Raw genomic sequence first — 21,971 nt, 5'->3', positions numbered from 1 at the left:
AAGAATGTTAAACATTGATATTATAAGTACTAGTAATATTACAACCCTTCACATAGTCAAAGGCAGCTTGCTTAACTCATTTATAGTGTCTCATTGTTCCTTATGATTCCATTACAAGCTTTCATATTAGTCTAGCTTCTCCTATCTGTATCTGTTCTACTTTGCTAATTATATCCTTAATGTAACATTCAGATCTCAATACAGTTCTCTAGGTGGGGTCTGGGCAATCACAATAGTGATTGCTATTCTTCTCTCAGCGGTCACCTTACCATTAACTTACATTGGAATCTCTGCTGCCCAAACTATTGAATGGAAGTGACAAGAGAGGGAGAAAGGACACCAAGCTGAAAGTGTGTTTATAAAAATGTGTGTTATTGGTGCAGACTCCAGAAAACCTCCTTGGACAGCCACATCTTTTTAAAATGTTGATTGATTTGGCTGCACCCAGTCTTGTTGCAGCATGCAGGATCTTCAGTCTTCCCTGCAGCACATTGAACCTTTAGCTGTATCATGCAGGATATAACCCAGGCCCCCTGCACTGGGAGCCTGGAATCTTAGCCACTGGACCATCAGGGAGGTCCCTGGACACCCACATCTAATCCAGGCATGCAAGATCCACATTCTAGAGATTTAAATCAGGATGTGACTGATAGCAGCTGAACGGTGAAGAAAGAGAGGCCGACTCAGGGGAGAAATAGCAAGTGCTGTTTGTAATCCTGTAGTACCCCTTATCAGAACGGTGACTGGTGTGTGAGCCCCCTTCCGGGGTTGCCAGGATCTCCAGGGTTGCGACTGGATGAGCTGAGTTGGGGAGTTCTATCACTGCCTTTCTGCCTCTTTCTTTGATCACATTTCTCTACTTCATTGTGCACATCTAGCAAAATGAGAGTGTTCCTCAAGACCCATCCGCCCGTGCACACAGGCTCCCTGTACAAATGGCTCCCTGGGATGGATCTCTATTATTTCACCAAAAAACATCAGAGGAGGAATTTGTTCTGCTCCACTAAAGACATGATTTCCAGCTCTCTCTCCTGCCTTCACTCAGTTTTTTTGGCTGCTCCCTGGGTAAAGGATAGAAAGAAAAAGAGGCATCCATAATACTTAGCTGAGCCAGTTTAACCAGGACTAAATAAGAAAGAGGAAGATAATTCAGGATTATCTAGCTGTGGAATAAAAATAGTTCCTAAGATGCATATGCGAGCATCTACAGCTCTCCAGAGGTGCCTGGGCCAGCCCCACCATTCCACAGACTGATTTCTTCCCTGCTCTCCCCACATCCTTCTTGTGTTTCTCTCTTCATTTGCAGCGGTGGTTAAGATCAGAGTTAGGCCAGCTTGGACTCCAGGTCAGCCTCTGCTCCATATGGAAATACTAATATCACCTACTTTCCAGGCTGGTGGTGAGTGGCATAGAGTAAACACTCAACAAGTCAACAAGTATGAGTTTATGGTATAACTAGTGTGCTTATTTAAAGATTTCTTATAGATACCCTTATCTCTATTTACTACATGAAAAAATAACCAAGGTTCAGCGAGGCATGGCCATCGTGCTCAAGGATGAGCAGGTGTTAAGAGGTTCAGGGTTTGAACCTCAGTATGATGATAAAATCATTTTACATCGTGTTTTTACCATGTGGTCTTGTCTTCCTTCTTTGTATGTGTACTGTTTCCAATGAATCTCACAGGAAGTTTTATTTTCTGAGGCTCAGAGAGGCCTGTTGATGTGTTCAAAGTCACGCGGCAGCTGGGCTGGAGGTGAAGATCCGCCCTTCTTCCTGTAGATCTGCCGAGTCCTCCACTCAGGATCCCCTGCTACCCCCTCCCACCGGGGTTGCCCCCTAGTCTGCTGGCATTTTTGTGTGGCGGTGGCATATAATCACGCAGAATAAAGCAAGCCTGCTCTAACTGTCATGTAGAAATGGGAAGCTGAAATTATAAGTCATTAAATGGAAAATCCGGAGCCTTATAGTAACGCCGACTCCGCTTCAATCCATTATTGTCTATATATTTAGCCAGTCTATTTTTAAGAGTTTAATATTGAGAAATAGGGCATATTTATAATGCAGATGCATTCTTTTCACTCCAAAACACCTCTCTTTGCTCCAGTAGACTTACATGTGTTTAAATTTATAACCGCCTTTTTGTACTGGGAAAATTTGTCCTTCAAGGAACATGGGTGGAAAATCTGCCAGTTGAAGAGATAAGAACCATCCAGGTTCCATCGTCCGCTCTCCCACATCAGCATGGGTCAGTAATGCACCGATGTCAGCAGGTGTATTTTTCATGCTCCTCATTTGATTCCTAGTCAGTCCTGGGTGTTCATTGGAAGGACTGATGTTGAAGCTGAAACTCCAATATTTTGACCACCTGATGCGAAGAGCTGACTCATTTGAAAAGACCCTGACGTTGGGAAAGATTGAGGGAAGGAGGAGAAGGGGAGGACCAAGGATAAGATGGCTGGATGGCATCACCGACTCGATGGACGTGGGTTTGGGTGGACTCTGGGAGTTGGTGATGGTCAGGGAGGCCTGGCGTGCTGCGGTTCATGGGGTCGCAAAGAGTCAGACACGACTGAGCGACCGAACTGACTGAACTGAGTATACACCGTGATATGGTTTTTCTATTCATTAAGCAAGCATAGCCCAACCCTGAAAGCTCCGAATGGATGTGTTATCGCGCATATCGCCACTGGAGAGAGACACCTCAGTTTCAGGTGGTGGTTATTTCTGGGATTATTCTCACTATCGTTAATATGGTCTAAAGGGAAGCTGACTGATAAGGGATTCCTTTCATCTGCTCCAATGTGAAAGTCAGTTCATTAAACCATGTTTATTGGTCCCATTCCAAAGCAAGCCATGGTGTGGTATGTGAAGCTGTTTGCCTAGCTCTGCTGTTTATAGGCTGTCTGACCCTTGGAAATTACTTAATCTTGTTGTGCCTCCCTTACCCACTGGTAAGATGGAAATGTATCCGTCAGTCATTGCCACAATAAAGCTACATAAAAAGCAACTGTGAAACCTCAGTGGCATCCAGTAATAAGCAGTGATTTGCCAAGTGTCTGTGGATTAGATGGAGTGTTTTGCTCATCGCGGATGGATGGCTTAGCATCTACAGATTGGCTGGTGTCAGTGACCTGGGCTATAGGAGTAGAGTGAGTCCACTCCATGATAAAAAGCTATGAATCTGCTCTATGTCCATCACCTTTCTTGGACCAGGAGGCTCCCTGGGACACATCCTCCTCATGAAGGTGGCAGGTATAAATGCGTGAGCCTACATATGTGATGCCTCTTGAAGCCTGTGTTCATAACTGGTGCACACTGACTTCTACCGACATACTCTCAGACGAAACAAGTCACATAACTGAATGCAAATCAAAGGACAGTGAAGTTATAACAAGAGGTGGGTGCAAGGAGTGGTGAAGTTCCATTTACCATAGTCATTATGAGAATTATATCCAACCATGGCTTGTTTACTTTCAAATAGTACCTGGCGCATTATAAACACTCCAGAATGGTAACTGTCATTATTCTTGTGATTATATGACTAATGAGATTTCTTGGCAAGTTATGATGCTGCATTTAGGTGACCCTCAGTAACGGACCAAGCAGAAACATCCAAGCTAACTCTCTGGGGGAAAACCAAAACCAAGAGGAGGTAAAATTTGGGGGAAGGAAGGGAGTAGGATTAAGAGAGTGGGATTCTCCCTTCCATGCCAACCAGCTGCCAGAAAGACCACATCCTCTTGTCTTTGGCTCAGCATCCTCTGCTCTGGGCTAAAAATGATGGAACTAGAGCTTCATGAGCAACAGATCTGTCTCTCTCTCTTTCTCTCTCTTTATATGTACATATACAAAATCCCATGTTTGCCACAGTATGCTTTACATTCAGGATATTGCAGGTCAAAGCACACACCTGATGAGCATGAAAGGGCAAGATGTAAGAATAGACGGAGGACTATGAGCAGAGGCTTGATTTCCACGCTTAATGTAATAGCCACACACAGGTCCTGGATTATGGCTGGGAAAATCTCAGGTGTAGCCATGGGGTTTGGTTGACATGGAGTGCAAGCTCTGGGAGTAGCTAAATTCAGCGATGATGGTCAGATTTATAGACGAGAGCACAGTAGGGAGTTAACATCCACCAGTCTTTGTCACAGGTAATGAGTTACCCAACAGGGAAGTGGCGAACCTAGTCTGTGTTAAGTTTGGACCCAGTGCAAGGCCTTCTGTAAGCCTATCTCACTTAAGCTGACAAACAAGAATGACAGTAAAGGCTATACTTTGTTGAGTGCTTAATGCATTTTGCATACTGTGCTGAACATATATTACTGCTTTGAATCTTAACCAAAATAAGTAAACAAACAAATGTGCTTGTGAAGTCTCTTTGCGACTCTTGCAACCCTGTGCAACTCTATGGACCAAAGCCCACCAGGCTCCTCTGTCTATGGGATTCTCCAGGCATGAATACTGGTGTGGGTTTCCATGCCCTGCTCCAGGGGATCTTCCTGACCCAGGGATCAAAACCCATGTCTCTCAAGTCTCCTGCACTGGTAGGCAGGTTCTTTGCTGCTAGTGCCACCTGGGAAGCCCAAAGAAACAAAACTTCACAGTTCCTGAGCAGACTTATGCTCAAGGTTTTACTTATGGAGAACTGGAGCTTAGAGATGTTGAGTCCCATAATGAATAAGTGATAAGGTGAAGGTTAAACGCGGGTCTATCAGATTCCTAAACTGCATGCCCTTGCTACACCTTGGGTGTCTGAGATAAATAAAAAAGGCACAGGAAAGATTAATGAAGCTGGGTAGAAGGACTCTCAGAAGAAATGGACCTTTTGAACCATGGTCACCTGATGCTAAGAACTGACTCATTTGAAAAGACCCTGATGCTGGGAAAGAGCGACGGTGGGAGGAGAAGGGGATGACAGAGGATGGGATGGTTGGATGGCATCACCGACTCAATGGACATGGGTTTGAGTAAGCTCTGGGAATTGGTGATGGACAGGGAGGCCTAGCGTGTTGCAGTCCATGGGATAGCAAAGAGGCAGACAAGACTGAGCGACTGAACTGAACTGAACTGGGAAGGGAGGTAGGAGTCCTCAGAAAGAGCCAGGCCACCTTCCTTGCTCAAAGATAGATGTTCTTTGTACAGTCACCTCTCACTTGAAGCTCTTGAAAAACCAAACTGTGTAGGATTTTCTCTACATTTCTTTCCCCCCTTTTACCTGCTGCTACTGCTGCTAAGTCGAATCAGTCGTGTCCAACTCTGTGTGACCCCATAGATGGCAGCCCACCGGGCTCCTCTGTCCCTGGGATTCTCCAGGCAAGAACACTGGAGTGGGTTGCCATTTCCTTCTCCAATGCATGAAAGTGAAAAGGGAAAGTAAAGTCTCTCAGTCGTGTCAGACTCTTAGCAACCCCATGGACTGCAGCCCACTAGGCTCCTCTGTCCATGGGATTTTCCAGGCAAGAGTGCTGGAGTGGGGTGCCATTGCCTTCTCCCTTTTCCCTGCTGATTCTACTCTTTTTGTCTACTCTCTTTACCTGGTTCTGCCTTCTTTAAGTGTCAGGCAAGTTCAAAGCTCCTTTGGGAATTCTCTATAGCTTTTCTACTTGCAAAAGGAATTAGAAAACTCATTTTCAGCCATCTCATCACTGGGCATTTAATACAGTATATTTTTCTTATCTCTATTTGTCTCTTCCACTAAGCAGTGTTATGGTTTAAAGAAGGCTCTGCTTCTGCTGCTGCTGCTAAGTCGCTTCAGTCGTGTCTGACTCTGTGCGACCCCATAGGTGGCAGCCCACCAGGCTTCCCCGTCCCTGGGATTCTCCAGGCAAGAACACTGGAGTGGGTTGCCATTTCCTTCTCCAGTGCATGAAAGTGAAAAGTGAAAGTGAAGTCGCTCAGTCGTGCCTGACTCTTTGCGACCCCATGGACTGCAGCCTACCAGGCTCCTCCGTCCATGGGATTTTCCAGGCGAGAGTACTGGAGTGGGTTGCCGTTGCCTTCTCCGAAAGAAGGCTCTATATTTCAATTTATTATTGTATCCCTAATGCCCACCTTAGGATATAGCACCCAAGAATGGTGTCAGATGAAGAATTCCAGTTGTGGCGTGTGGGTGGCCCTCTAGTGCTAAGGAGGGCTGAGCCACATACATGGCCTTCCTTTGCAGTTATGAAAAGAGTGCGTCTAGGAGAAGAATCTGACTAGTAACTGAGTTTGTTCCATCAGATTCTAGGCACACACACACCATCTGGGGGTGGGTAGAAGATTTGGATTTGCTGTGACTGATGGTCTAAGATCTTTTTGGCAGTAACGATATTAAGTCTCATCTTTAAAATGCTTACTCTGTATCAGGCACTGTGATAAGCATTTTTAACATCTCATTTAATCCAAAAACAGCTCTATGAAGTTGAAATCGCAAACCCCATTTTAACATTTGGAGAAGCCGAGGCTCTGAGTAGTTAAGCAATTTACCCAAGTATCACAGCTAATGAGAAACGTAGCTAACATTCCAAACTGTGGCTAGTTCTGAAGCTTTTCCATAGCCATGCCTTGCTACCAAGGTGTTAATAAAGTGACCAGGAAGTCTGGCCCAGCCTGTCTAGTTGCTTGATCCTTCCTCCCTTGAACAGGACTTGTTGATTTTTGGTGTAAACTCCAGCCCATCCTCTGGAAAACTCCTCTGCCTCTATGGTCCTGATGTAGTAAAGACAGCACTGGGCTTCTCTGGTGGCTCAGACAGTGAAGAATCTGCCTGCAATGCAGGAGACCTCGGTTTGACCCCAGAATCAGGATGATCCCCTGTAGACGGGAATGGCTACTCAGTCCAGTATTTTGCTCTGGAGAATTCCATGGACAGAGGAGCCTGGTGGGCTACAGTCTGTGGGTTTGCAAAGAATCAGACATGACTGAGCAAATAACACACACACACACACACACACACACACACACACACACACACAGAGACACAGACACACGCAGACACACAGACACACAGAGACACACACACACACATACACACACACACACACACACACACACACACACACACTGTTAGTTGAGAGAGGTCAAAGTGCTTTGCAGACTGACGCATGCAGTTAAGCCTGTGGTCATTGTATTCATCTTGTTGAAAGCACTTTTCATTTACATTTATAACTACAAGGCCACAGAGCTGGAAGGAATCTTCGAGACCATCTGTGTCCTGGCTAGGAACTATGGAACCTGGAAGGTATTGTGTTTTTAACAGAGCAAAAGAAAATATTGCTGCATTTAATTCCATCATTCAAACTCAGTGCAGTTCTCCAGCAGAAATGATTACCGCCCTACAAATCTGCAGTATTAACTGACAGACCCAAGATCATATATATAAGGAAAGGCTAGTCCCAAGTGTTTCAGTTTGTATTTGTTGCTGTTTGTTCATTTGTCTTGTCTGCAGGCACTTGTTTGAAGATAAGTTGTGCCAGGCACCAAAGGTTTAAGAGCATTCGTGGAAGAGAAAACTAAAAAGTGAGAAAATTCTATCCATCAGTTTTTATCCCTGAGAACTGGGAAGAGCTGGTCAGTTTAAAAAAAACAATGTGTACGTGAGTTTTAAATTTATTCTAGTCGTGAAGCATTCTCAGCTGGTTAGGGAACCCTGGCTGTTTTCTTTGCTACTTCTCTATTCTTTATTGAAAAGATGATTCCTGTATGAGAGGGAATGTTGGGTTCTGGAACTGGATTCTCACACCTTCCAGATTTGATGGCTCTTTCCTTCTCTCCCAGATCTTCCTAGCCGAAGTGTTCTTCGTGTCCGGGCTGCCTTCTCTGATTGCCTGGGCTGTGCTTAGTCGATCAGTTGTGTCCAACTCTGCGACCCGATGGACTGTAGCCCGCCAGGCTCCTTTGTCCATGGGGATTTTCCAGGCGAGAATAATGGAGTAGGTTGCCATTTCCTTCTCCAGGGGATCCTCCTGCCCCAGGGATGGAACCCGTGTCTCTCGTCTCTCCTGCATTGGCACCCAGGTTCTTTACCACTGGCGCCACCTGGGAAGCCCTATATATCCACATTCATATCCATAGTCATATCCGTACATCGTCTATTGGTTAGATACATCCTAGTTATCTTTCAGTCTGTTGCGATTTAAGGAATCTTCTCATGTGTTGTGGAGACTGACAGGTCCAGTATTTTCAGGGGAGGCTAGGAGGTTAGAGGGGGCTTCTCTGGGGCCTCAGATGGTACAGAGTCTGCCTGCAGTGCAGGAGACCTGGGTTTGATCCCTGGCTCTCGAAGATCCCCTGGAGAAGGAAATGGCAACTCACTCCAGTATTCTTGCCTAGAGAATTCCGTGGACAGAGGAGCCTGGTGGGCTACAGTCCATGGGGTCACAACAAGTTGGACACAACTGAGCGACTTTCACTCACTCACTCACTCAGGAGACTAGAAATCCAGGGAAGAGTTGTTGCAGCCCAGGTCTGAAGGCAGTCTGCTAGCAGAGTTCCTTTCTTCCTTTTTTCTGGTGAGGCCTTCAGCTAACCGGATGAAGGCCATGTGTGTTAGAGAGGGCCATCTTACTCAAAATTTACTAATTAAAGTATTCATCTCATCTAAATAATGTCTTCACAGAAACATCTAGGGAGCTGTTTGGCTAAATAGCTGGGTATTACAGCTTTGTGAAGTTGACACGTAAAATTGACCACCCCAAGGTCTGAGATGAATATTATGCTATACTTTGGGGAAACTGGATGCAGAAATTGGAGACCTCAGTGCTGGACCTTGTTCCACTGCTGACGTTTTTTTTGATGACTTTGTCTCTTGGTGCCTCTGTTTTCACATCTGAGTAAAAGGGGAAATAGACACCTGAAGTGATGTTCAGAGTAGGTATCTTATATCGCAGATGCCTTTCAGTGAGTGACTAAGTGGATGGATGGATGGATGAATGAACTGAGCAATCGTGAAGCTGAAGAGTGAGAGGAAGCTGCCTTGATCACTTACTACATTCTAGAAGCTCTGTTAGACAGTTTATATCATAACTACATTTAATACTCCCCCAAACCCAGCAGACGTTTAGAGAAACTGAGGGTTGTAAATGAGAAGGGAGTGGCTCCGTCATTCACTGGCAGAGCCGACACTGGAACTTGAGGAGACTTTCTCAGACTTTTCACGAGGCAGTATGGACTAGTGATGCCTACCTGTTGGTTGGTTCTCTGAACGTAGTTCTGTAGGGCGATGGAACTGACGGCATGGGCCATGAGCTGAGTCTAGGCCCTCCAGGCCGGACAGTCTTGACCATCGACACTGAATAAGGTTCCTTGGCAAAGCAGGTCGGACTTCAGCCAAGGTGAGCCCCTGGCTCCAGCCAGGACCAGGTTGCAGGGGACTCTTGTCCAGTTGATTTAAGACGGGTGGCTAAGCTGTCAGAGTTACTTTCCAGGCTCAAAGAAGTCATCTCCAAACTCAAAGACTAGGATATCCATGTCTGTCCACCAGGCAGGCCAGGAAGGGTATGTGTAGGGTGGAATAGTGAATGGAGCCGGGTTCTGAGTCATAGTGAAGGTGAAGTGTTAGTCCCTCAGTCCTGTCTGACTCCGCAACCCCATGGACTGTAGCCCGCCAGGCTCCTCTGTCCAGGGAATTCCCCAGGCAAGAGTACTGGAGTGGGTAGCCATTCCCTTCTCCAGGGGATCTTCCAGACTCAGGGACTGAACCTGGGTCTCTTGCATTGCAGAAAGATTCTCCAACATCTGAACCACCAGTCATAACCTGAGTCTAAATCCCAGCTCTGCCATTTTCAAGGGTGTGACCGTCGGAGACTATTTAACTTCTTCAGGCCTCAATTTCCTCATTTCTAAATAGCTAATGACACTTTTCAAAGCTGTTAGGAGGAATAAGTGAGCAAACATTTAAAAAAAAAAAAAAAAAGTCAGCCTCCTTGCCTGGCAGAGAATTGGTGAATTTTTCCAGAATCATGAGTTTTCTTTATAAATAGACTGGATGAATCTAGAAATATTAAAGAGGATGATGATAAAGCTGATACAGAAACTTGAACCCAAACCCAGACAAGTTTCAGTGGTAGACCTCACAGTCTGTGTTGGAGAGAGAAGAGTGCATGAGTGTTTGAACATGGCCTTGGTGAATACCACTGTAGACAGGGCAGGCAGTGCCTGTTCTGTAGGGGGAAGTATCAGGCTGAACCTTGCCTGGTGTCTGAAAACCAGCACAACCTTTATGCCTCTGCAGAGGCACTCGGGTCTGCCTTGTCTTCACCCTCCTCTCACTGTCTCTGTCTCCTCCCCTGTCCTCCATATCCTTCCTTTTCCTTCTCTTTATTATTTTTCCAGCTCTCTCATGTCCTTTCCACTCTTCCGTCTCTCCGTTTGCACAGCCTGACCTTGATTGCAGAGCACAGCTTCCCTTTCCATTCCTGCTTCATCTGCCTCCTCCCTGCACCTTTTTCCTCTTCTTTTTTCTCCATCTTGGCTTGGGGGCTGGGGCTTCAGTCTCCTCAAGCCCCAGCGGTTCATTCCCATTAAGCTTGACAATCTCTCATATGTCAATTAGAAAGAGACCGCTTCCCCCTCCTCCCCTCCCTTTCCCGGGCCTGCCGCGATGCTCAGATTAAGTACCATCTGTTGCATTCATCCAGGCGACGGGTGAGCATTTTGCTGCTCTGGGGAGGCAGAGCTCAGCGGGTACCAGGAGGTAATGTGGCTTGTTTGGACAACTTGATATATTGATATTGATAGAGCTACCGGATGGGATTGAGAGGGACGGGGGCGGCAGAGAGTGTTACCGAGGATGAAAGAGGCCATGGAGGGGTTTGCATACGCACTTCCCGCTCTAAGCCTGTCTGGGCTCCTGGCACCGTCACCAAGGCAAGAGCAGCCAAACAGATGGATAGGATTTGCTATGGTCGGGATCAGAAACCCCTGCAGCCCAGGGGAGCAAACCTTGCCTCTCTGTGTATCTTCCTCTTCGCCCAGCTGGTCAGATTGGCATCAGCTTAGGAGAAAATAAAGCAGAAATAACAGGATAGGAAGAGGCTGACCTTTTGGAGTGGCTGAATGTCAGAGCCACGATGAAAAGTGATGACGTATCAGTCGAGGTTCCAGCTGGGCAAAGAAGGCGTCCTCCAATGGGATTTTTAGGAGAAATTCAACAAAGTGACTGTTTATAGAGAATAGTCAGAATGCAGAGAATCAATGGGGAGAAACCAGGAAAAAATAAGTATCAGGAAGCCCACTACTAACTCCTAGAACTGAAGGGGCAGGGAGAGGGCATGGTTTTATTAGAGTCCCTGAGAACTGGTTGTGGAAAAGGGGCCATGGCAGAAGATGATTGTGAAGGGTCAGTCATTTGATGACTCTTTGTGACCCCATGGACTGTAGCCTGCCTCGTTTCTCTGTCCCTGGGATTCTCTGGGCAGTAATACTGGAGTGGGTTGCCATTCTCTTCTCCAGGGGTTCGTCCCAATCCAGGGATCGAGCCCAGGTCTCCTGCATTGCAGGTGGATTGTTTACCATCTGAGCCACCAGAGAAGCCCCGAGGGTCCCAGTCTCTATCAGAAATGTGATGTGGAAACAGGAAAGGAGCAAGGGAAGACATCCTCTCAAACCTCCTCCTCCCAGATCCTTCCAGGCCATCTCCCTGGGAGAACTCAACCAATAGCCAGATAACGAAGACCTGCAGAGTAGCCCGTTGAGGGTCTGCCTCCAGGAAACCAAAGAGAAGAACGAACCCGTGGTTGGAAGATGGGTCTAGGGGTGAAAGAGAGATCAGATAGTGCAGGTCAGGAGTGGGTCTGTGTTCCACGGCCTGCACTGTGTCAGAAGCTAATGTTCTTAATCATTACACACACTCCCTTTCTACCTCTTTAAAGAATGCATGTGTAGAGCCTCCGTAGAGTCTGGGTTCTCCCTGGTGAGTACAAGACCCACATCTACTCAACCCTTCTCCACGCAGACATCTGGGAGGCATCAAGTACTCTTCCCTAAAACGAAACTCACATTCATTTCTCTTGCGATGTCTCTCCTCTCATTGAGAGGTGCCCCTTCTGCCAGAACCGGAGTCATCCTCTCTACCTCCCTCTCCCTTATCCTCTCTTTGCAGTCAGTCACCACTCCTGTAGGAGTTCCTCCTACAAAATAGCTCTCACATTCCCCCCTTGCTCTGTCTCCACCACTCTGCCATTTCTGTCTCTGCTCTCTCCTGATCCATCTCCTTTATTTCTGTCTCCACCTCTGCTACTCTAGCATCTCATACATGGATTAGATCACATACATCTCATATACGGACTTCTGTGCTCTGACACCACCTTCCTACTTGGCCTTCTCACTTCTGTTTCTGACCTTCTCCAGTGAGTTCTTCTTGCTACCACCAGAGGCATCTTCCCTCAGTGAAGATCTGCCACCTAAAACCTTCACCGTGTTCTCTCCTTGATAAGACCCAGAAGAGTGAGGGTTAGGGTGAAGGTCAAGGTTAGTGTTAGTACTGGGATTTCCTACCTCTCTAGATGATCTCATACCACTTGCTTTCAGCTTTTCAGCTGCAGGGGTGATTGGAGCCCCTTCCACATTTCTGCTCCCCATGGGGTCTTTGTTTAGACTCTTTCTTCTGACCCCTCTGCTTTCTGCCCCTGCAGCCCCACCGGCAGCTCCCTTTTCACCTGATTAACTCATACTCTTGCCAGATCTTAGTCATGCTGCTCACGTCCTTGAAACAAATTTCTATGGCTTTCCTAGACAAAGGCATATCCCTCCAACACAGCCCTTTATATCATCTTTCACTTCTCCATTTTGGTACGTATTACTGGCAAATGTTGCATTTCTCTTGTCATTCACGTCATTACTGTTGGTCTTCCGGTCCACTTGGTGAGTACCACAGGGGGGTTTTATTTGTTGTTGTTTCTACCATCATACCCTGTTATGGACCGAAAGTTTATGTCCCCCTCAAATGCATATGCTGAAGCCTTAACTCCCAATGTGACTGTGATTTAGTCTCCTAGACCCGCCATAGCAAAAGACCATGCACTGGGGGGCTTAAACAGCAGACGTTTACTCTTCCCCAGCTCTGGAGGGCGTCATCATGGTCGAGTTCTCCTGAAGGCTCTCTTTGTGCCGTGTAAATGGCCACCTTCTCTTGCTGTCTGCAAGGGGGATGGGGGAAATATTTCTCTTCTTGAGTTTTGCCAAGAGAACGCACTGGTCATAACAAGCACTCTCTTCCAACAACACAAGAGAAGACTCTACACATGGACATCACCACATGGTCAACACCGGAATCAGATTGATTATATTCTTTGCAGCCAAAGATGGAGAAACTCTATACAGTCGGCAAAAACAAGACTGGAAGCTGACTGTGGCTCAGATCGTGAACTCCTTATTGCCAAATTCAGACTTAAAATGAAGAAAGTGGAGAAAACCACTAGACCATTCAGGTAGACCTAAATCAAATCCCTTATGATTATACAGTGGAAGTGAAAAATAGATTTAAGGGACTAGATCTGATAGACAGAGTGCCTGATGAACTATGGATGGAGGTTCATGACATTGTACAGGAGACAGGGATCAAGGCCATCCCCATGGAAAACAAATGCAAAAGAGCAAAACGGCTGGCTGAGGAGGCCTTACAAATAGCAGTGAAAAGAAGAGAAGCGAAAAGCAAAGGAGAAAAGGAAAGATATAACCATCTGAATGCAGAGTTCCAAAGAATCGCAAGGAGAGATAAGAAAGCCTTCCTCAGCAATCAATGCAAAGAAATAGAGGAAAACAACAGAATGGGAAAGACTAGAGATCTCTTCAAGAAAATTAGAGATACCAAGGGAACATTTCATGCAAAGATAGGCTCAATGAAGGACAGAAATGGTATGGACCTAACAGAAGCAGAAGATATTAAGAAGAGGTGGCAATAATACACAGAAGAACTGTACAAAAAAGATCTTCATGGCCCAGATAATCATGATAGTGTGATCACTCACCTAGAGCCAGAAATCCTGGAATATGAAGTCAAGTGGGCCTTAGACAGCATCACTATGAACAAAGCTACTGGAGGTGATGGAATTCCAGTTGAACTCTTTCAAATCCTGAAAGATGATGCTATGAAAATGCCACACTCAATATGCCAGCAAATTTGGAAAACTCAGCAGTGGCCACAGGACTGGAAAAGATCAGTTTTCATTCCAATTCCAAAGAAAGGCAATGCCAAAGAATGCTCAAACTACCACACAATTGCACTCATCTCACATGCTAGTAAAGTAATGCTCAAAATTCTCCAAGCCAGGCTTCAGTAGCACATGAACCATGAACTTTCAGATGTTCAAGCTGGTTTTAGAAAAGGCAGTAGAACCAGAGATCAAATTGCCAACATCCGCTGGATCATGGAAAAAGCAAGAGAGTTCCAGAAAAACATCTATTTCTGCTTTATTGACTATGCCAAAGCCTTTGACTGTGTGGATCACAATAAACTGTGGAAAATTCTGAAAGAGATAGGAATACCAGACCACCTGACCTGCCTTTTGAGAAACCTATATGCAGGTCAGGAAGCAGCAGTTAGAACTGGACATGGAACAACAGACTGGTTCCAAATAGGAAAAGGAGTACGTCAAGGCTGTATATTGTCACCCTGCTTATTTAACTTCTATAGAGTACATCATGAGAAACGCTTGCCTGGACGAAGCACAAGCCCGAATCAGGATTGCCAGGAGAAATATCAATAACCTCAGATATGCAGATGATACCACCCTTATGGCAGAAAGTGAAGAGGAACTAAAAAGCCTCTTGATGAAAATGAAAGAGGAAAGTGAAAACGTTGGCTTAAAGCTCAACATTGAGAAAACGAAGATCATGGCATCTGGTCCCATCACTTCATGGGAAATAGATGGGGAAACAGTGGAAACAGTGTCAGACTTTATTTTGGGGGGCTCCAAAATCACTGCAGATTGTGACTGCAGCCATGAAATTAAAAGACGCTTACTCTTTGGAAGGAAAGTTATGACCAACCTAGATAGTATATTGAAAAGCAGAGATATTACTTTGCCAACAAAGGTCCGTCTGCTCAAGGCTATGGTTTTTCCAGTGGTCATGTATGGATGTGAGAGTTGGAGTGTGAAGAAAGCTGAGCACCGAAGAATTGATGTTTTTGAACTGTGGCGTTGGAGAAGACTCTTGAGTCCCTTGGACTGCCAGGAGATCCAACCAGTCCATCCTAAAGGAAATCAGTCCTGAATGTTCATTGGAAGGACTGATGCTGAAGCTGAAACTCCAATACTTTGGCTACCTCATGCGAAGAGTTGACCCATTGGAAAAGTTCCTGATGCTGGGAGGGATTGGGAACAGGAAGGAGGAGAAGGGGATGACAGAGGATGAGATGGCTGGATGGCATCACAGACTCGATGGACATGAGTTGGAGTGAACTCCAGGAGTTGGTGATGGACAGGGAGGCCCTGGCGTGCTGCAATTCATGGGGTTGCAAAGAGTCGGACACGACTGAGCGACTGAACTGAACTGAACTGAACGCCACCATGCTATATGATTAGGGCCCCAATTTTATTGTCTCATTAATCTTAATTACATTCTAAAGGTCCCATCTCCAAATGTAGTCTGCTATAGACTGAGCCCTGTATTCCACAATTCACATATTGTAGACCTAACCCCCAGTGTGTCTGTATTGGAGACAAGGCTTTTGATAGGTCATTAAAATTCAGTGAGAAAATAAGGTTGGGGCCCTAATTAAATAGGGTTTGTGTCCTCATAAGAAGAGGAAGACATCTACTTCCCTTTCTCTCTCTCTCTTTCTGTCCCCATTTCCCTCTCAACATGGATACACTGAGAAAATCCCACGTGGACAAACAGTAAGAAGGAGCCATCTTCAAATGAGAATCTGACCAGTTTACATTATCCAGTCTATGATTTTTGTTATGTAAGCCCAAGCAGACCAAGACATATTTTCTGAAAATACCATAGAAGGAATGAATGAGTGTGGAGATGAATGAAACCCTGGATTTCACAGATATGTATGAGTCCCGCCCCTCCTCCAACCTTGGTGGATTACAGACTGTGACTTACTCTGGACTTTGGACCGCAGGATAGCCCAGTTCTGACAGTTTTGTGTAGATCAGTCTCCTTTCCAGGTTTAAAGCATCAGGATTGGGCATGACTATACTTCTCAGAAGGGATTGTAGGCTTTTGCTGGAGGATTCTGTATCATAGGCTTGGAGTAGTGGACCTGTGTTTGGAACTTTCTTCTTGGCTCACCTTTAAGTAGACTTAACTGAGATACCTGGGGATACGGACATCAAAAGAGGCATATATACCACAGGGCCACTTGTATTGTCCATTGTCTTTTCCTTAGCAAGCTGAGATTTCCCTCTATGTCCCTGAAGATGAGGTTTCTCAGCATCTGATACCCAAACCAGCCCTTTGGGTAGGACACATTTGTGTCTAAGCTGATACCCAAACCAGCCCTTTGGATAGGACACATTTGTGTCCAAGCTGATACCCAAACCAGCCCTTTGGGTAGGACACATTTGTGCCCTGCAGACACATTTGTGTCTAAGCTGATAAAACTTCCTGAGAAAACAGGATCTCCTTAAAATTGGTGTTGGGATGTTCAGAAGCCTTCTTTGTCCACTCTGGAAAAGGCCCATCAAAGAAACAGGAATCTTTAGCACATCCCGTTCCTTGTCATCACACAGCAGGTGGCTTAAACTGAAGAACTTTCCCGGCCTCTGGAGATGTCAGTGGAGGGAGGGCTGAGTCTGAAGATTTCAAAGTCGGGACTGTCTTTGGGGATTTCTCAGAACAAAGGCCCAGAGACCATTCAGCCAGTCTCCTTTTCTTCTTTCTCATTTCCTCTCCTCTTCTTTTATGTTGGTTCTCTGCTTCCTTCTTAAGTTCTGTGTTTTTTTGTTTTTTTTTTTTTACTTTTATCCTCAACTTTTTTTTTTCCCCTTCTGCCCTTTTGACATCACTCTGTCCATTGCCTGTAACTTTCTACCAGACTCAATTTGGAAATTTCTGAAAATGTGGCTACCGGAAGCTCCTTGGAGGGTATTGAAACAAATGGAACATTGGAGTGGGGTTTAGAAGGCTTGACTCTACTGCTTGGTAGCTTAGAGCAAGTTGGATGCCTTGTTTGGGGGAACTTCAGTTTCCCTTAGTGAAATGGGGCTCTTGTACCAAGCAGTCTGTGTATCCCAGCACCATAGTGTGTGTATGTGAAAGTCAATCAGTTGTGTCTGACTCTGCGACCCCATGGACTGCACAGTCCATGGAATTTTCCAGGCCAGAATACCATAGTGGGTAGCCGTTCCCTTCACCAGGGGATCTTCCCAACCCAGGGATTGAACCCTGGTCTCCCACATTGCAGGCGGATTCTTTACCAGCTCAGCCACCATTCTCCTGAAATGACGTTCGCCCCAGGGCTGCTGTCTGCCTTTCCTGACACTGCTCTGGTTCAGGCTTCCTTGTCTCTGGCTGGCTCCTGCAAAAGCCTCTGGCTCGCCTTTCTCCTTGCCTCTGTGTGTGTACTCCACACTCTGGTTAGCAATTGTTATCACAGGGCCTTAACTGGAGCATACCAATTTCCTCTTTAAAACCTTTCGACCATAACCTTTTGCCTTTGGGATAAAAATCTTTAACTCCACAAGGTGGCTCTCAAGGTGATCTGGCCTCTGCTGCCTCATCTGCTCTGCCCAGGCTCCACCGCAGCCACACAGAGCTTCTTCCATTTACTCAAGCACTGTGTTCTTTCTGGCTTCGGGTCTGTGCACATGCTTCTTCTTCCCCCCAGGGCACTCTCTTATCCCAGATCTTCTCAGCAATTCCACCCTATCTTATCTGCTAATTCCTAACCATGTTTAAGGCCTCGGTGGAGGTATTGTCTCCTCCAGGAAGCCCACCTTGACTCCCAGGATGGGTGAGCCGACCTTCTTGGTGCTCCTATAGTACTCTGTATTCTCCTATCACAGGAGTATTGCAAGGTGTTGGCAATGCCTCGATATGTGTCCTACCAAGCTGTGGATTCTTGGAATCATGGATGGTGTTCACCATCATATCTCAAGGGCATGGGGGTGGTGCCCTTAAAAACATATTAGGTGTGGCATCAATAAACGTGCCGGGTATTAGATTCATCTTTCCTGGCGTCCCTGACTCCTGCATCGTCACTGGGTCTGGGAGGGAGCTCCAGACACACAGGGGATGGGGGGCCCAAGCCCAGTTCTCCAGGGCCTGAGGGTGAGCCAAGCCCTAACTTTAGCCCCATTGCCCACCCTGCAGCAGCGGCTGAGGCGACGCAGGAGCCAGTGGAGTCCCTGATGCAGAAGTTCAAGGACAGTTTCCGTGCGAACACGCCCATCGAGATCGGTCAGCTGCAGTCAGCACCACGCAGCGTCTCAGCAGGGAGGCGGAAGAGGAGAAGCAGGCCCCGAGGTAGGTCCCCCGGGCATCTCTGGCCAGGATGTCTACCGGCTCTGCCCAGGTTCTGAAGGTGCCAGGAAGAACGGTGCCCTCTTCCCCCGGCTTTCCTCTGCTCACAGAACCCACGCCACTGTCTCCCCGAGGTCATCTCATCTGAGGCCCTGCAGAAAGAGGACCTGTGTCCCTGGGTGTAAAGGTCCCCTCTCTGGGCCCCAGCCTCCTCCTCTGAGAGTGGGAATGAATTGCCATCTCCTAGAGCGGTTGGGAAGATTAGCATCAATCTGTGGACCGTGCCCAGCGCAGCAGCAGGCTACACTTCAAGTGTGGCTGGTGTCATTTTGGTCGTACTGAGCGACTGAACTGAACTGGTGTCATTTTGGTCGTACTGAGCGACTGAACTCAACGGGTGTCATTTTGGTCATACTGAGCGACTGAACTCAACGGGTGTCATTTTGGTCATACTGAGCGACTGAACTGAACTGGTGTCATTTTGGAGAGTGTGCGATAGGATGTGCTCATGGGAGACATTCTCAGATGGGGGTCACAGAGCAGGGTTTGGACCGCCTCTTTCATTGCCTGGAGAATCTAGTGGTCAAAGTAGGAGTGCTGCAAGTTAGACAGACTAGATTCAGATTTTGGTTCTGCTGTTACCTAACACTTTGGGGCAGTTTCTTCACTTTTCCAAGCCACTCGTCTCTGCCTGGCTTGCCATAACATCTCACTCAGCACAGTGCCAGCCAGCATACAATCAAAAAGTAGATCTGTCCTTCTCCCTCCTCCCTTCCTCCCCATCATTATCATCATCAGCGTCATCACCATCTCCTTCTTCCTCTGACCTCACAGGTGACTTTGTGTCTGCGGCAACCGCCACCCCCATCATTGCCTAACCTCCCAAACTCAACTTCATCCTTCTGTCCACGCCATGATCTCCAGCCAGTCATTCTTCCTCTTGACTCTTACTTCCCTAGTGCCTATAACTTGGTTCTGATTATGTTGCTCTCCTCCTTCCCTGGCTTCAGAGGTTGTCCATTGTCTACAGAAATGTTCGCGCTTATGAAAATGGCCTTTGAGGCCAGTGCAGAATGCCAGTCTCTGTGCTGTGCTTCTAAATCCGTGTGTTTCCACCTCCATGTTCTTTTCCATACCGTTTCCTCTCCGCGAAAATTCCTGTCTAGCCCCGATGAATGTTTATCGGCAGTTACTGACACTTTCTTACTCCAGGCAGGAGGCTAAATGCTTTGCCTATCTCATTTGATGGTCAGTAACAGGTACCGTGGTGATGCCCATCTTACAGATGTTGTCGCTAAGGCACAGAGTCACCCAGAGGGACACTCTAGTAAGTATCAGAGCCAGGTAGAGCTGAACAGTCTGAGTCTCAAACTTTTTTTTCCACTAAACCGTTAGATTCTATCCCAGTGAAGTCCTCCCTGTCTTTCGAAGCTTAACATGCATGGTGTATATTGGCAAAGAGATCACTGATAGTCACCATCACAGTTCACCCTGAATTCTCCCAAGTGTGAATTCTCTCACATCTTTATCCATGTGTTAAAGACTGACTCCATTTTTGTGTAATGTCATTTGCTTATGTCTGGCTTCCTCCTTAGCTAGACAGAGAGTTCTTTGAAGGCAGGAAGTATCTTATTGGAATCATCTTTGTGTTTCTGAGACTAAATCAGTGTCTGCACGCATAGTAGACACTTGTTATTCTCTAGATCTTAATCCTGTGAATTCCTGCATCCAATGAAAAACCAAGATCTACACATTGAGCCAAGGTCATAAATTGAGACAGAGGTTGAGGATTGAGTTCCTTTTTGGAATTCATGTGGTAAACCCCCAGTTGAACCACTGGATAATGATAAAAAGATTAGTTGCTTTGAGGTCAGCAATGTCTGAGCACTAACCCAGCCCTGTTGGTGTCAACTTGCTTAGCTTTGGAAGAGTCACTGGATGTCTCTGAGCCTCCAGTTCATCTTCTGTAGAATGGGGATGCTGACCCCTACATCAGAGGATTGTTGTAAACATCTGGTGAGATGAAGAATGTAGACTACCTCGGAGCTCTTAGCTAGTGTATATTAGGAACTGAAAGATGCTCTTGAAAAATGACCGCTTGTAGTTCCACTCAGCTTTACCTGCCCATCGTTATTGCTCCAGCACCCACCAAGAATCTCCTACCCATATCCTTTCTACAAATATAGTCCCCATAGATACACTTGACGCCAAGTCCATAACTTCACTGCTCTCCACCATCAATCTGAATTCCTTTCCTTAATGTCATATCCTTAACACTTTTTTATGTCAATGCTTTCTTCCAATAACCATCTCTTTTATGCACCATAACTGTCTTAAGGAGGCCTTTTCTGTTAGGCATTTGTGCCGTGCTTAGTCGCTCTGTTGTGTCCAACTCTTTGTGACCCCATGGACTGTAGCCTACCAGGCTCCTCTGTCCATGGGGATTCTTCAGGCAAGAATACTGTAGTGGGTTGGCACGCCCTCTTCCAGGGGATCGTCCCAACTCAGGGATCAAACCCAGGTCTTCCACATTGCAGGTGGATTCTTTGCCGTCTGAGCCAGCAGGGAAGCCCTTGTTAGGCATTTGGGTTATTTCTAATTATTTCACAATGATAAGCAATGCCATGTCAAACTTTTTTTTTTTTTTTTGAGAAAACTTGGCCTTTGTGTTGGATTCTGTTTTCCCTTTTTGAATTTCAGAATTATATTGTTAGTAAAATCTATTATTTGGCTTAGACCATAATTGAATATATCCACTCATTTTAATTTATAAGTTAGATGGGGACTAAGAGAAGTCATACAGGTAGAAATTCATTTTTTTTCCCTTAAATGTATTTCAACTTTGTCCCAAATATATTAGTCACCATTGTGACCATTGTTGCTTCTTACCTCCTGCTTATGACTGTATCCTCCTGAGGTTCTTCCCAAAGCAAGCCAGAGTAATCTTTTAAATAAGATAAGGTCACTCTTTCACTTAAAATTATTCAGTGTTCCTTGTTATATTTACTTTTTCTTTAATTTTTATTAGCGTATAGTTGAGTTACAATGTTGTGTTAGTTTCTGCTGTACAGCATCGTGAATCAGCCTTCTATGTACGTATATCCCTTCTGTTTTGATGGCTCTGCCTGCAGTGCGGGAGACCCTGGTTTGATCCTTTGGTCGGGACAGTCTGGAGAGGGAAATGGCAACCAATTCCAGTACTCTTGCCTGGAGAATTGCATGGAAAGAGGAGCCTGGCAGGCCAGTCTGTGGGGATCCAAAGAGTCAGACAGGACTGAGGGCCTAACGCAACACCATCTCTTGCTGCTTGTTGTTGTTCAGTCGCTAAGTCATGTCTGACTCTTTGCGACCCCATGAACTGCAGCACACCAGGCTTCCCTGTCCTTCACAGTCTCCTTGAGTTCGCTCAAACTTATGTCCATTCAGTTAATGATGCCATCCAACCATCTGATCCTCTGTCACCCCCTTCTCCTCTTGTCTTCAGTAATTCCCAGAATCAGAGTCTTGCATCAGGTGGCCAAAGGATTGGAGCTTCAACTTCAACATCAGTCTTTCCAGTGAATATTCAGGG

The 21,971-nt window shown here is 46.1% G+C and overlaps 1 protein-coding gene across 3 annotated transcripts in view; it reads left to right on the top strand.

Moving 5' to 3' along the window:
• The window catches only part of ASTN2 (astrotactin 2), a 1,028,625-nt gene that overhangs the window by 286,720 nt on the left and 719,934 nt on the right, over nucleotides 1-21,971 (top strand). For 2 of the 3 annotated variants that reach the window (XM_068974207.1, XM_068974206.1), the window contains exon 4: nucleotides 18,251-18,403. The exons of the other annotated variant lie outside the window; for it this stretch is intronic. In XM_068974207.1, the coding sequence (XP_068830308.1) occupies nucleotides 18,251-18,403 (153 nt within the window). The remainder of the gene's footprint in view (nucleotides 1-18,250; nucleotides 18,404-21,971) is intronic. 3 annotated transcript variants of the gene reach the window in all.

This window comes from Capricornis sumatraensis, chromosome 6 (genome assembly GCF_032405125.1).
Source record: "Capricornis sumatraensis isolate serow.1 chromosome 6, serow.2, whole genome shotgun sequence".
Classification (NCBI taxonomy): Eukaryota; Metazoa; Chordata; class Mammalia; order Artiodactyla; family Bovidae; genus Capricornis; species Capricornis sumatraensis.
Note: the sequence above shows the minus strand (reverse complement) of the source record. Positions and strands in the feature narration are given on the sequence as shown.